Source organism: Protobothrops mucrosquamatus, unplaced genomic scaffold, assembly GCF_001527695.2.
Source record: "Protobothrops mucrosquamatus isolate PMUCROS unplaced genomic scaffold, P.Mucros_1.0 scaffold285, whole genome shotgun sequence".
In the NCBI taxonomy this organism is placed as follows: Eukaryota; Metazoa; Chordata; class Lepidosauria; order Squamata; family Viperidae; genus Protobothrops; species Protobothrops mucrosquamatus.
Window position 1 is genome coordinate 18,347 of NW_015386629.1, and position 14,650 is coordinate 32,996.

The 14,650-nt window shown below is 37.7% G+C and overlaps 1 protein-coding gene across 1 annotated transcript in view; it reads right to left on the bottom strand.

The window, feature by feature from the left end:
• Window positions 1–7,556: 7,556 nt before the first annotated feature.
• The window catches only part of PKDCC (protein kinase domain containing, cytoplasmic), a 43,336-nt gene continuing 36,242 nt past the window's right edge, over window positions 7,557–14,650 (bottom strand). The window contains exons 6-7 of the mRNA XM_015814783.1: window positions 12,132–12,305; window positions 7,557–7,636 (exon numbers count right to left, since the gene is read on the bottom strand). Of these exons, the coding sequence (XP_015670269.1) occupies window positions 7,557–7,636; window positions 12,132–12,305 (254 nt within the window). The remainder of the gene's footprint in view (window positions 7,637–12,131; window positions 12,306–14,650) is intronic.

Genomic DNA, 14,650 nt, shown 5'->3' on the forward strand with positions numbered 1-14,650 from the left:
GGCTAATTGATGTATGATTCTATGTACATAACCCTAACAGTGAGGACAATTAACCAGTCTAACAGCTTGCCTTCAGAAGTTGTGGGTGCTTCATCACTGGAGGTTTTTCGGAAGAGACTGGACAGTCACTTGTCTGAAATGGTATAGGTTCTCCTGCTTGAGCAGGAGAGGGTTGGACTAGAAGACCTCCAAGGTTCCTTCCAACTCTATTCTGATTGATTGATAATCAGATGCCTTCCAGAATCTAATGCTCTCATGTGATCCCCCTACTTCATTTTTTCCTACCAGTTCTTGATATACCTCCTTTTAGTTTGGGGACCTTTTTTCTCCTGAATTTTATTTGTTAAAATGGTGAAATATACACAATAAGGAATCTGCATTAAATAACTACAGTGAAAAAAAATCAAAATATCTTAAAATGACTAAAATGAATTAAATGTAAGAGCAAGATTAATTAACAGAGAGAGCTACTGTACATGGTAAATACAAAAATCTATATAAAATTATTTATCATTAAATCTAGGCTACATAGCAATGTACCATTTCATCTTCTCACGTTTAGAACAGAGATTTTTAAAAGACAGATTACAAATTCATATCTAGGTTCTATTCCTTCAAATCAGGAGAGTGGCTTTCTTTCTAATTACATAGACCCTTAGCTATATATTGGCCTTGAGAGGGCCAACACTTTTCATTAAAACACAAATTCCATGTGTTAGGAATATAGTTCAATATCACATTGAGATCCTTAATTATAATATTTATTTTCAAAATTAAATTCTTTCCAAACTTAAATCCACATTTACAACAAAAACAAAGCTGTAACCAAATCGTATACCTTCAAAAGTCTTACACTGCCAACATAAGAAATCTAATGTCCATTCCATTTGAAACATTATTTGAGAGTCTAATGGTCAGGATTAATTTCACCAGAAACATAGACCCTTGCTCATGTCAAAGTCAGAATTTGTTTTTGATTCCCACAAAATCATAGAAAGAAAAAGAAAAGAAAAGAAAACCCTAGCTAATACACATCTGCTTCTATCTGGCAAGGAGACATCCTGCTCTTCCTTCCCATCTTTGAGAGTGGTGCTCTTTTACTATTATAAGCATTCTCAAAGTTGTCCAAATTCTAAAGAGTTCTGTAATAAATTCTCAGATTGCCAAGCTACTTCCTTTTGCCCATCAATAAGCTGTCCATATTTTATAGGACAGACAATAGATTCACTTTAGATAAGAACTTTCAGTTTCCTCTGAGTGCCACTGTAACTGAGGGTTCTCCACTACAGCTCCTGAAAGATGTTGGAGAGAGAAAAACAAACAAACTTCACAGATTATGAATCACACACAATTAAGCTTCTTACTTCCGCCAAAGCTGCTCTTCCATTAGCAGTTTTCTGTTGTAAAGGCAATTGTTTTGAAACCATTTATTATTCAATGTCCTTGTACTATAAGAAGCAACATAACAAGCAAGTTATAATAGCCCAAGAAGCTGTAGGTTATATATATATGATATATATAATATACATATATATATAACCTTGGTTTGTTCTTAAAGGGCACACGTCTCTTACTATACTGGTGCTTTCCGGGCACACGTAAGAGACGTGTGCCCTTTAAGAACAAACCAAGTAGAGAAAACGGACGGACCGATAACTAGATCAAAGAGCCTGGCGCAGAGCCGCAAGAACTCCCAGCAATCTTGCATTACGTTCTGATGATGTTGGTAGTGCTGGCCGATGAAAGCTCAGCTTTCCATCTCTGGCTATCGGGGGCGAGTCATTAGCCCCCGCGGAGAGGGCTCGCAACCTGGGCGTCCTCCTGGATGCTTGGCTGTCTTTAGACGATCATGTGACGGCCATGGCCAGGGGGGCTTTTCATCAGGCTCGCCTGATACGCCAGTTACGCCCCTTTCTGGATCGGTACGCCCTACGCACAGTCACTCAAGCCCTCGTTGTTTCCCGCCTGGACTATTGCAATGCTCTCTACATGGGGCTCCCCTTGAGGTGCACCCGGAAGCTCCAGCTAGTTCAGAATGCGGCTGTGCAGGGGATTTTGGGGGCCTCTAGATGTTCCCATGTAACACCTCTCCTGCGCGAGCTGCACTGGCTGCCGGTGGCCTTCCGGGTGCGCTTCAAGGTGTTAGTAACAACTTTTAAAGCGCTCCATGGCAATGGACCTAGGTATTTGCAAGACCGCCTCCTACCAAACACCTCCCTTCGGCCAGTCCGCTCCCACAGAGAGGGCCTCCTTAGGGTGCCGTCGGCCAGACAATGCCGGCTGGCGACCCCCAGGGGGAGAGCCTTCTCTGTGGCAGCTCCTGCCCTCTGGAATGACCTACCCCCCGACCTACATACAGTTGCGGACCTGCGCCTTTTTCGCCGAGCCCTGAAGGCCCATCTATTCCGTGCGGCCGGCCTGGCGTAGCTTATGTTTCAGTGGGGGTTTTTTTACGGGTGTGTTTTTAGAACAGGCCCGTTATTTAATTCGATTTTAAAACAAACTATTTATTACCGTGGTTTTTAGTATCACCTGTTCACCGCCCTGAGTCCCGCAAGGGAGATAGGGCGGTATATAAATTTAATAAATAAATAAATAAATAAATAAATAAATAAATAAATAAATAATAGAGTACATATACATACTGTATGCTGAGTACAACACACAAACACACACACACTGGTAGATATAGAGATAGAGACAGAGAGAAAGAGAAAGAGAGATGATCTCGTATCAGTAGTCTGCAGTATAATTCAGTGGTCTTAAGACTTAATTGTATTTTTATCATTATATTCTGGAAACTTCAGCTATTATTATAGTTGCCAAGCAGGCTAGAACTTTTCTATTCCATTCTATTGTTTTATATGTATATTAATATAACAACCCTTGGATCATCATGTTGTATCCAACAGCTTATTTCAGAAATTGTAGCTTTGCATATATAACGCTTTTACACAGAGTTGTCATACCCTATGCTTCTTATTTTTCACTGCCATTTCCATTTTTTGTCCTCAATATGCTTATCCATGTATCTATTTGGCAAATGGGAATGGTACTTGATGAAACGGATATTAGTCACAAATATTTATTTATGGTCATAGTGTTTGACACCTTCTTTATTTTTTCCAGTCTTGTGAGATGACATTGGAGCACAAATGGAAAATTAAGATTTTTGGTTTTTGCTGCCATTACCAATAACAGTACATATATTGTGTCGTGCATATAAAGACTATCATGTCCGTTTTTAAGACTAACATCTTTAAACAAATTGTGTTCCTACCTACTTACTAATTTCTTTCTCCCCCCCCCAACCAACTGAAAATCCACACTTTGCATTTCAATACTTTAAAAGTTTGAAAAGACCCAACATTTTTAAGACCAATGTGGTCTGTATTGCAATCAAAATCTCCTCAGCTCCCCAGTCCCATTTGCTAAATTTGCCTGGCAGATTGTTCATTTCAGAAGTTGACAATTCCTTTTGTGCTATGTAAACAGTATATCTGTCTTCTGATCTGAGGAATTTTCTTTCTTTTTATGCCCAAGATCATTGTTTAGAGCAGGGTTGGTAGATTCTTTAATTTTTCTACCATAGAAATAAAGTTGATTGAAGAAGCCAAGGAAATATACAAACCCATTGAAATTTTCAACACGTGAAAAGGTTCCTATGCTTCTCACAAGAAATCCTACGAATGCAAATCCCAACCTTCTACAGAAATTGCTATGTACCTTTCTTTCTTCTGCTATTTTCATTGGAACATTTGTTTCTTTGGACAGAAAACTGGATTTAAGGAAGTTTGAACAAAAGTTATTATAGCATTACTGCTTCTATTGTGCAGTCTATTCTACAGGTTTCTATTCACATTCTATAAGAAACGTAATTATTTTTTAAAAGTGTGACCTAATGAAGGCTTTATATTAATAATCAAATAATTTTGAGGCATAGGATCTAGGACAACTCACTGCAGCCAACTCACCATGGCCAATTTGCCACAGACCAACTTGCCATGGCCAACTCACTGTGGGACAGCTCGCTGTGGGACAATCCATTTGGAATAACTCAATGTGATAAATGTTACCCACCATTGTTTCTTCTACTTTATTTCCATTTTTGTGAATGGAAATGATGTCAAAGAAACACTGTTGGATAATATTTATGGCATTGAGTTATCTCACATGGAATTGTCCCACAGCAAGTTGGCCATGGCTAGTTGTCCCATGGCAAGTTGCCATGGCCAAATGGCTCCAGTGAGATGGCTGTGCTGGGTTGGCGTGGTGAGATGGCCATGGTGAGTTGGTGCAGCAAGAAGGCCATGGTGAGTTGGCCACGGCAAGATGGCCGCAGTAAGTTGTCCCATTCTGTGAGGCATCATAAACTTTATTAAGTCAAACTGTGGTAAACCACAATCTATGTTAACAAACATAATCTAATTGAATATAAAAATATTGCATCTTTTGAGAAAGATTTATTGTGAGAACAATAAATGGAGAGCCAGCAGAAAAGAAATGTATACGGTACTGTATAGACATTTAAAAATATATTGGAATAACTTTTCTAAAGAAGAATCTAAGCTGCATAACTGAATTTCCTCCAATCTTGTCCTCACAATAATCCTAGGTTTGATTCCTATAGGTTTGATTCCTATAGTATCTATTAGAATTTTGTGAATAAAAGAATGTTTGAATTGCTATCTCTCTAACTGCTGCGTCACAACATGCCTGATCACAGAGATGGGCAATGTGAGCAAACACAATCACAGAGAGAGGCAGATACTAGCCAGGGAAAGTTTTTAAAAAATCCCAACCTAGTCTAATCTCTAGGGCCTGATGTCTACAAGGGCAAACAGTCTTTTATTCAGGTATAGCTCCTGGAGTTTGAAACTCATTTCAGGTTTTGATACATTCATTTTATGTTTTAAAACAATCCACAGATTGAACAAATGCCTTTCATATAGAAGGCCACAAGCTTCTGTCTCCTGTTTGATTTGACAATGACCCTCTCTAGAAGCGTTTCTTTATGATAGCACAGTATTTTAGAGTAGCAGCAATAAGAGGGACCCCAAAAGCCGCTCAGAGTCACTCAACAGTGAGTTGTGTTGCATATAAATTTAATAAATAAATAAATAAAGTTACAGCCAAAGCAGAAAGAAGTTCATCCATTTCATTTTATTTTCATATAAAAATAAACAATTTAAGAACAAAAGTAGAAAATTTCCTGGATGTACAAACTAGGTAAAAGCATGACATTTGTCACGTTTAACATTTTCTTGCTTGCTTTCATTGAAAGCATAATCTACATCCGTACATTTTGCCTGTTACAAATTTTCCATTATTAAGGCTTGGGTTTATTTGCTGTTGTTAAAGACATTTTATTTTTAAAGCTAGTAAGCAACAGCTTAAGAATTCAAAACAATCACCAGCAGAAATTTATCTTTTACTGTAAATACTCTGGAAAAATTACATCTTTCATTAGTGGTAGTTGCCAGGGGATACATTTCTATCTGATTTTGGATAAATAAAAGTGACTAGCCCCAAATAAAGTTTTTCCCTAGTATTCTGAACATCTAGTTGCAGGATGTTATGTCATCATTTATATTGCCTCCTCTAGGAACAATTCCATCGATTTTTAGAACCAAATGCAAGTGAAAATATTTTTCAAAGTAGTGTCCCTTGGACAGCAATTTGGATAGTCCATTTCATCAATATGAGAATCCGGACTTTTTAGTTCATTAAACATCTCGTGTGTGCAGCACATCAAGTGTGCACTTTAGTTTCAGATTTTAAAACTTTTCAATTTGAGTTAAATTAATAATAATCAGCTCTAAATATTGATGCAAGGCTATAGCAATGAATTAATCAAGTCATGATGCGTATCCAAATGCCAGTTCAAAATTTTGTTTGGGTATATTCCAGTGTCCCATTTTAGATAAAATAAGACACTGGAATATATAGAAACAAAATTTTGAATTAGCATTTAAATATGCATAGCTTGATCAATGCATTCCTATAACCTTGGATCGATATAACCAAAAATGAAACCCATAAGAAATTATATTGATCTTTATAGACTCAATTGCTGGAGGTTCCTATGAAGTCCATCAGGATTAAGCAAACAGACTACAATTTTCAGAAGCTTCTGTAACATGATAATACCTCCTTCTCTTTCCCCTACTAAGAAGATTAGCCCCCATGTCTCATGGACTTTTAATTTCCGAAGCTGTGTGAAACACATTCCACCCACATGGGAAAAGTAAATGGGTTCAGTTCGGAGTGTGAGCTGGAGACAGCAATTACCCTGCTCCATTTACTAACACATGCTCACACTATAGGCTTACAGTGTATAATTCTCTCATACTTCATTTTCATCACAATAAGGAGCAACCTCTAGCTTATTGTTAAACTAGGCATAGGCTATGGTGATTGTATAGGTACTATAATTGCAAAATTCAGTCAATTAACCAGTTAGACTGATTAAAAGCACATTAATCATTTTTTAAAAAAGTAACTGAGCAGCAGATGCAATGCATACTTTTATACAATCAGATTAAAACTGCAGATGACATGTGCAACTTTAAAAGTGGCATTATTTCCAGTGGTGCTACCAGGGGACACTTGGGTAAAAAAAAAAAAAAATCAGAACCCCATTCAGCAAATTGAATCCCCGGAGCTGCAGAATTAGCTTGTGATATGCTAAAGTCAGTGAAGTAATACTTGATACCCTCAAGAGAGAATACACTCCATAAGGTCATAATATTTGAAGGCTAAAAGGACTGAACCACACTTCTGATTTCTTCCTCTGTTAAAGTGAAGCAATGTTTCTTTTAAGATAATATCTTCTGCAAACTGTGAAATTGCACATATTTTTTTTCACAGACAAATTTTGCTGGTTTAATGAAAGTGATAGAATTACTAGATTTTAAAAATTGGATGTCAATTCTGATAGCAAATTAATCCCTTACCCAAGGACCACCCTGATGTTCAACTCTTTTTTGTTTCATACAATCACAGAAGTCCTGATTGTCTTCCAGAAAGTTTGATCTTCAAGAGACTTAACAGTGCTGCATTAATTATACTTACTCACATAAATATTGGAATAAGTAATCCTGAGCTTCTTATGAAAAGGAAGAATTTTCAACCAACCCTCAGCAAAATTGTACAGAGAGTGTGTAATTTTCGTCAGAAAAGCACGCTGCTGCTTTCTAACACTGTAAGGCTAGCCATGCAGTGTGTCACATTTTGGATTTCATTATGCTTCTTCATATAGAGTCATATTTTAAAAACGTCATTATATTGCACATTCCTTCAGGTAATAAAGGTCTCTTCTTAAACTTGTTTTGCTCTGTATAGATTGAGTGCAGTTTCCTCCCCATTCTCAGCTTCTTTGCACACAAAAGCCATTTTCATTTTTTTAAAAAAAACAAAAAACAAAAACCCCAACAGCTGTCATATTGACCAATTGAACCAGGGTAGCAAACCTGGGTGCACTTACTATGGAGTAAGGCACGTAGATGTAGTTTGAGTAAACCTGCCCAGAATTGAGCTTATAGGACACGTAAACTTCATCTTTTCACATACGTTATCTTGGCATGGTCAGGCACAATGGAAGTGGATCCCATCTTGAAGTACACAAGTTGACGACCTTGTCAGACAACAAATAATTTATTATTAGTAGTACTACTCCTATTGATTAGGAAGTATAAAGAAATTTTAACCTAAAACTAACTCTGAAGTTATCCAACTACAACCTCTTCTTTTGCGAGGTATATACCAGGGCTCCTCAAACTTGGCCACTTTAAGACATGGCTGGCTGGGGAATTCTGGGAGTTGAAGTCCACAAGTCTTAAAGTGGCCATGTTTGAGGAGCCCTAGTATATATTAAGGTGACCAACCGTCCTCCTTTAGGGAGGACGGTCCTCCTTTTGTGAGTTCTGTCCTCCCTTGAAAAGTGTCCTCCTACATGTCCTCCTTTTCGATATTTGAAGACTAATCTGCAGGGCTTTTTTTTCTCATAAAACGCTCAGAACGGCGTTCCGGCACCTTTTTTCGATGGTTTTTTTTCAACTTTTGCATGAGTTATGCTACTCCCCCTATTGGCTTTCAAAAGCCAATAGGAATTGCTGCTGAGCGCGCCACAACACCCGGCAAGCAAACTTTGCACATGTAAGTTTTCTACAGTGAAGGCGAATTGGCAGGAACTTTGCACCCCTCCCTGCTACCCAACTACACCATCTGGAGGAGACTGGAGCGGCAACGCCACGGTAACTTTCTCTTGATCTTCAGCCCTGCAAGGGCAATAATGGCTACGGGCGCAAGAGGCAGGGGCGGCGGGGCTGCTGTGGGCGGGGGTGTGAGGGCGGTAGTGGCCAGCTGCCCCCCTGGGGCCTGCTCTACACGGGGCTGTGCAGGGTGCTGGCGGGGCGGCTGCAGGCGGGGTGTGTCGATGGCGGACTTCCCCCCGGGACCAGAGCCGGTGCAGCTGGTGCTTTGGGAGCCGTGGGGCCCGCTCTACACGGCGGGGCAGCAGTGCTGGTGGGGCAGCTGTGGGCGGGGGCGCAGCATGTAAGCATAATTACAATATAAAATGTTATTGTTACAAATGTTTTTTATTATGCATTTATCATATTATAGTGTATTCTATATTATTGTTGCAATGAATAAAATGTTTCTTTTATTTACGATATTTTTTTCTTCAATTTATTTGTGTCTTCCTTTTCATTGTAAAAAAGTTGGTCACCTTAATATATCAAATCAGGATCATAATTGTACATCAAGAGTTCTCAATGGTTACTTCTAAGAAAGGAATAGCCTTCCTATGAAGACTAGCCATAGCCCATCTATAAGAGAAGCATGAGACATGTTTATCACAAAAATAAATAAATGATACTTATTTGCATGATTGCTCTGTGAGAACTAACACATTCCAGGATTCCCGGCCTATAAATACCACTAAAATCCTGATGAGTTTGATTTAATCCAACAAAAGCATAATATTATGAACTAAGCATTGTTGCCATATATACTGAAGAGTTTTTGGTTGAAATTACCCATTACACCGTAATAAGTGGAGGAGCATGGCATTTAAGTCTGATTATAGCAATACAGTCATCATTCCTGGTACAGCCCCAAAAGTCAGTGACAACAATTTGGTACGTGCATATCTATCTATCTATCTATCTATCTATCTATCTATCTATCTATCTATCTATCTATCTATCTATCTATCTATCTATCTATCTATCTATCGGGGAAAGATTGGGAAATTAACAACTGTGTATCCTTTTTTTCTCACCTTATCTTTCAAATATTGCCCCTCCAAACAAATTGAGATACGATGGTCTAATCCAGGAGTCTTCAAACTTGGCCCTTTTATGACTTGTGGACTTCAACTCCCCGAATTCCTGAGCCAGCATGCCTGGCTGAGGAATTCTGGGAGTTGTAGTCCACAAGTCATAAAAGGGCCAAGTTTGAAGACCCCTGTTCTAATCAAAGAAGATTCATCCAAAAATAATACTAAAATTTAAAAAAATCTACTTTTTGAGTTCAAATGGGGTTAATATGCTATCTAAGCTGTAACAGATTATTTTGCTTGACTTTTGGCTCTGCCTATACGTAATTTAACTATCGTTAAATGTTATACTGGGTTAATTTCTTGTAAATTGTTTCATAGGCCAGAAACATATTTCAAAGTTATTATTAAACAGTTTACAATATAATTCAATAGCTAAGACTGATAGCAGCAGGCATGACCTTTGTCAAGTTTCCAGAGTTCATCTGAGGCTGCCCTTTCAGTGAGGTGGCATTTGTTAGGATCTGCAAGTGCTGAGATATGAGAACAGAATGCTCTGCTTGTCAAAGGAAGAGCCTGCTTACATTGCATCCAGCTGGAAACAGTCATCCAGCACACACACGCTAATCTCTTTGGAACTCATCAGGACTGATAAAGAAAAGGCGTTGGAATGTATTTTGCAGGATCACTATTGTAGCCAGTGGACCTCGGCTTAGTCTTAACACAAAGGAGAGTGGCTTCCCTAAATCCCTTCTCTCAAGTGCTATCATCATCAACAATTTGTCCTCTGGACATTCCCAAGACAGATTTAAAAAAAAATAAATACTAAAGCCATCTGCTGAATGATCTCCTGAGCTTTCTCTGACTTCTCCAGCATAATCATTTGGTGATCCTCCTCAGTAGCGGTTCCTCTCCATAAAATGCCCCCCATAAAGATATTTTTGAGCCATCTTGATTTTCAATCTTAGGCAAATCCTTTTTTTTTCCTTTTTTTGTTTTTCCCTCAAAAAATGTTTTACTGGCTTTTATATTTTAGATTTTTACATCTTTGGAGTTATTTTATACGTTTGGAGCTAATCTTTTCTCTCTCTCTCTCTCTCTCTCTCTCTCTCTCTCTCTCTCTCTCTCTCTCTCTCTCTCTCTCTCTCTCTCTCTCTCTCTCTCTCTCTCTCTCTCTCTCTCTCTCTCTCTCTCTCTCAAAAAAAAAAAAAAAAAAAAAAAAAAAAAAAAAAAAAAAAAAAAAAAAAAAAAAAAAAAAAAAAAAAAAAAAAAAAAAAAAAAAAAAAAAAAAAAAAAAAAAAAAAAAAAAAAAAAAAAAAAAAAAAAATTCTCTCTCTCTCTCTCTCTCTCTCTCTCTCTCTCTCTCTCTCTCTCTCTCTCTCTCTCTCTCTCTCTCTCTCTCTCTCTCTCTGTCTTTCAGTTTTTCTGCTATATTTTTATTTCATTTTGGAGATTAATTTCATTGCTCTTGTTATCCCCAAAGCCTCAGCATGGATTCTCTTCTGTAATAGAATAGAGCTGGAAGTCTTCTAGTCCAGCCCCCCACTTATGCAGGAGAACCTATACCATCTCAGACAAGTGACTGTCTAGGCTCTAGCCTCTTCTTAAAAATCTCCAGTGATGGAGCACCCACAATTTCTGCAGGCAAGCTGTTCCACTGGTTAATTGTCCTCACTGTCAGGAAATTTCTCCTTAATTCTAGGTTGCTTCTCTCTTTGTTCAGTTTCCAACCATTGTTTCTTGTCCTGCCCTCTGGTGCTTTGGTGAATAACGTGACCCCCCTCTTCTTTGTGGCAGCCCCTCAAATACTGGAATACTGATATCATGTCACCCCTGTTTCTTCTTTTCTTTAAACTAGCCAAACCCAAGTCCTGCAGTCATTCTTCGTATGTTTTAGTCTCCAGGCCTTTGATCATCTTAGTTGCTCTTCTCTGAATTTTTTCCAAACTCTCAACATCTGTTTTGTGATATGGTGACCAAAATTGGCTGCAGTATTCCAGGTGTGGTCTTACTAGGGTTTTATAAAGTGGTACTAATACTTCACGTGATCTTGATTCTATGCCTCTGGTTTATACAACCGAGGATTGTATTAGCCTTTTTGACTGCTGCTGCACACTGCTAGCTCATGGTCAAGTGATCATCCACTAGGATTCCAGTGGAACAACCTGCCTCCAGAAGCGGTGAATGCTCCAACACTGGAAGTTTTTAAGAAGAGACTGGTCAGCCATTTGTCCGAAATGGTATAGGGTTTCCTGCCTGAGCAGAGGGTTGGACTAGATGACCTTTAAGGTCCCTTCCAACTTTACTATTATTATTATTATGATGATGATGATGATGATGATGATGATGATGATGATGATTTGAAAATATATTTCCCAGAATTGCAAGGCTATATTGCCGGGCAATATAGCGATCGTACATTCTAGCTGGAATTCTGAGAAATGTAGGCCTAACTTAAGAAACAAGAATAAAGAAGTTGTTTGAATTCATAAGTTTGAATTCAATAAGGTTAATGACTCCTTTTGCAAAATAAAATGTGATGGAAAGCACAATTTGCCATTCATAGATCTTCATTCAGACAATTCTATGTGCTTTAGTCACAAGGAATCCCTTTGTAGAATTTTATCACAAAAAAAAGATAGTTGGTGAACTGATTACTATTTACTTCGTAAAGAAATGTCTCCAAGGCACATGAAAAGCTAGGTACAGTAATCACAGAGACTATTGTGATATTATGAACAGATTAATTATTTTCTTATGTGGATGCCTCAATGTGCCAGTCTTTTTTTCAAACATTCTCATTTTGCTACTTTATGATTACAAAACTTTTTTGATTGGCAACCATTACCTGTCCAAGTTGTTTGGTTGATGAAAACGAAAGCTTTGCATTGCGAATGACTCTCGCATACCTCTATAGCCTCATTTACATCAAATACAGAAAGGAGACATCCTTTGTGATGGTAGGATGGCCAGCATTTGTAATTTTCATTGATTATTGTAGCTTCAGGCACTCTTTTATAATCTAGAAAAAAGCAAAGAAAAACCACATTTAAAATGAATTCTTTCTGGCAAATTGGGCTTTGACAGCGTCTTAAAAAATGTTTCCAACACTCTTCTCCATTTCCTTAATATACTGCCTCTGTATGTGTTTTTAATCTTGCACCAATTACTGGCCAAAAAGAATATTTTGTTATATGCACTTTGATAGGAAAAAAATGTGAGCAAGGTTTGCCAAGAAACTCTCCCTAATTCTATATCCTATTTCTATTTCCTGTGAAAAGTAAGTCTTTTGATTTCATTGAGGTCTTTGTGGACTGACTGAGTGAATATCATCCACATCAATGAGCAAAGATTTCAGCTGTTGTTATTCTTAAATCAGCCCCAACCTCCTGCCTCATATGTGTTAAGATTGCAAATTCCAGCAGTCCCAATCAGTGATTAGGTTGGCTAGGAATTCTAGGGGAATGTAATCCCACACCTGCAAAGGGGAAGAACAGAGTAGGACCTCATAAGCACTCCCGGCCCTTGTTCAAAATCAGGAGAGCATAGCTGGGTTTTGCCTGTTTTGTAACGAACAAGCAAGGTCTTAATGAAGCTAACTTTTCTTTGTCAGTTTAGTACAAAAGGACAGTGACTTGATGAGTTCCATAGAGAAAGACATGGGGGTGGGGGGGTGGAGAGAATAGTATACTTGGTTCTTGCCCAGGCACATCTTGTCTGCACAGACCTGGACTGACTTTGATTCAGTCTCCCTTCCATTTGTGCCTCTCTTTCACACACATGTTTTGCTAACAACTCAGTGCTGTTTTCCAGCTGTCTGAGGATACCCCTAATGAATGCATCAGACAATTGAATTAATCATGTATAAATAACTCTGTTTAGCCACAGGACTCCCCAAATCCAATCCATGAATGTATTAAAATATACATATAATGTGTTTCTAATTGTACGTATGTAGGAAAGTATAGTTAGTTTTCCTGTTTTATAGCCTGTACTTTGTGAGAATTATAGTTTGTTGATATTCTGGAGAAAGTTTGATAACAAAGACTTAATTGGAATTGAATAGTCACAGAGCTTATTTTGGTCTGCACTTCTATACTTACCTGAAAGTAAGGTCCATCTAGGACAGTTGTACTTACAACTAAGAAATGTGAATACCATTGCCCGTATCTAATAGTTAATATATTGGTTCATATGACAGATTCATTATTTAGTATGCATTATGTATACCACCTATTTAGAAAATGTGTGAAATATTCTATAACACACATTTCGCATGGACCTAAATATCTTCCCCTCTGACTACAAGGCAGTAAAATGCAATAGCGTTTTTAGCAAGTCAGTATAGACTCAGCGACAGAACAATAATAGTCAATCATATAAATTTGACATAAAAATTAAATGAGATTTAGGATGATCTTGACAAGCTAAGACATTATCTTAGCCAGTATGATACAAAGACAACTGTAAATGTCTACATTTTAATAAGAAAAATCAAATGCATAATATAAAATGAAAGAGGGCATACTGGACAGCAAGACACATTAAAAAATATTTCACATATTCTGTGAATAAATGGACTTGTGTGTGATAAATAGACATGCACAGTTATTACAGTTCAAAACAATCATAAGACAATGGAACAACATTTCAACCATCCAGAATACTTCATCATTGACCTCAAAGTAGCACTGATGAAACAGAAAAATATATATTAAAAAATCCCAATCCATTTCAGAAGGTATAAATTGGGAGAATGGGTTTGTAGCTTATTACAATTGTTTAATTGACCTCATTCTGGGTTTTTTTCATCCCTTCCCCCTGTTCCATATTATTTGAAGTCCTGCAGGATCTAACCCACTCTATACATCTAATTATAAAGTTAGTTGGTCTTGAATATGCTACTATATTCTGTTTCTACTTAAAGACAGTATTAAGCAGTATCAACAGAGATATAATATTAAGATTTTTAAAAAGTAATAATTCCTCTGTATTTTGTATTGGTCAGAATCTAGAGCATTGTGTTGAGTTTGGGGCATTGCATTTTAGAAATGTCCAGAGTGAAGCAAGATAATAAGGGGCTTAGAAGGAATAACTTACAAAGAAACTATGTTACGTTGTATGTTTCACCTGTAGAAGAAAGGACTGCATGAATACATGATCAGAAAGATGTGGAAGATGGGACAGGACTGTTCAAATTTGTTCAGTTATTTCAGAAGTACAATGAGAAGCAGTCAGTTTAAATTAGAAGGAACCAGATTTTGATTTTGGTTGGACCTAGAACTGAACAACCCTAGAATTGTTCAGTTGTGGAACAGACTGTCTCAGGAAGTGGAGCATTTGCCCCTGTATGTGTTTATACATAGG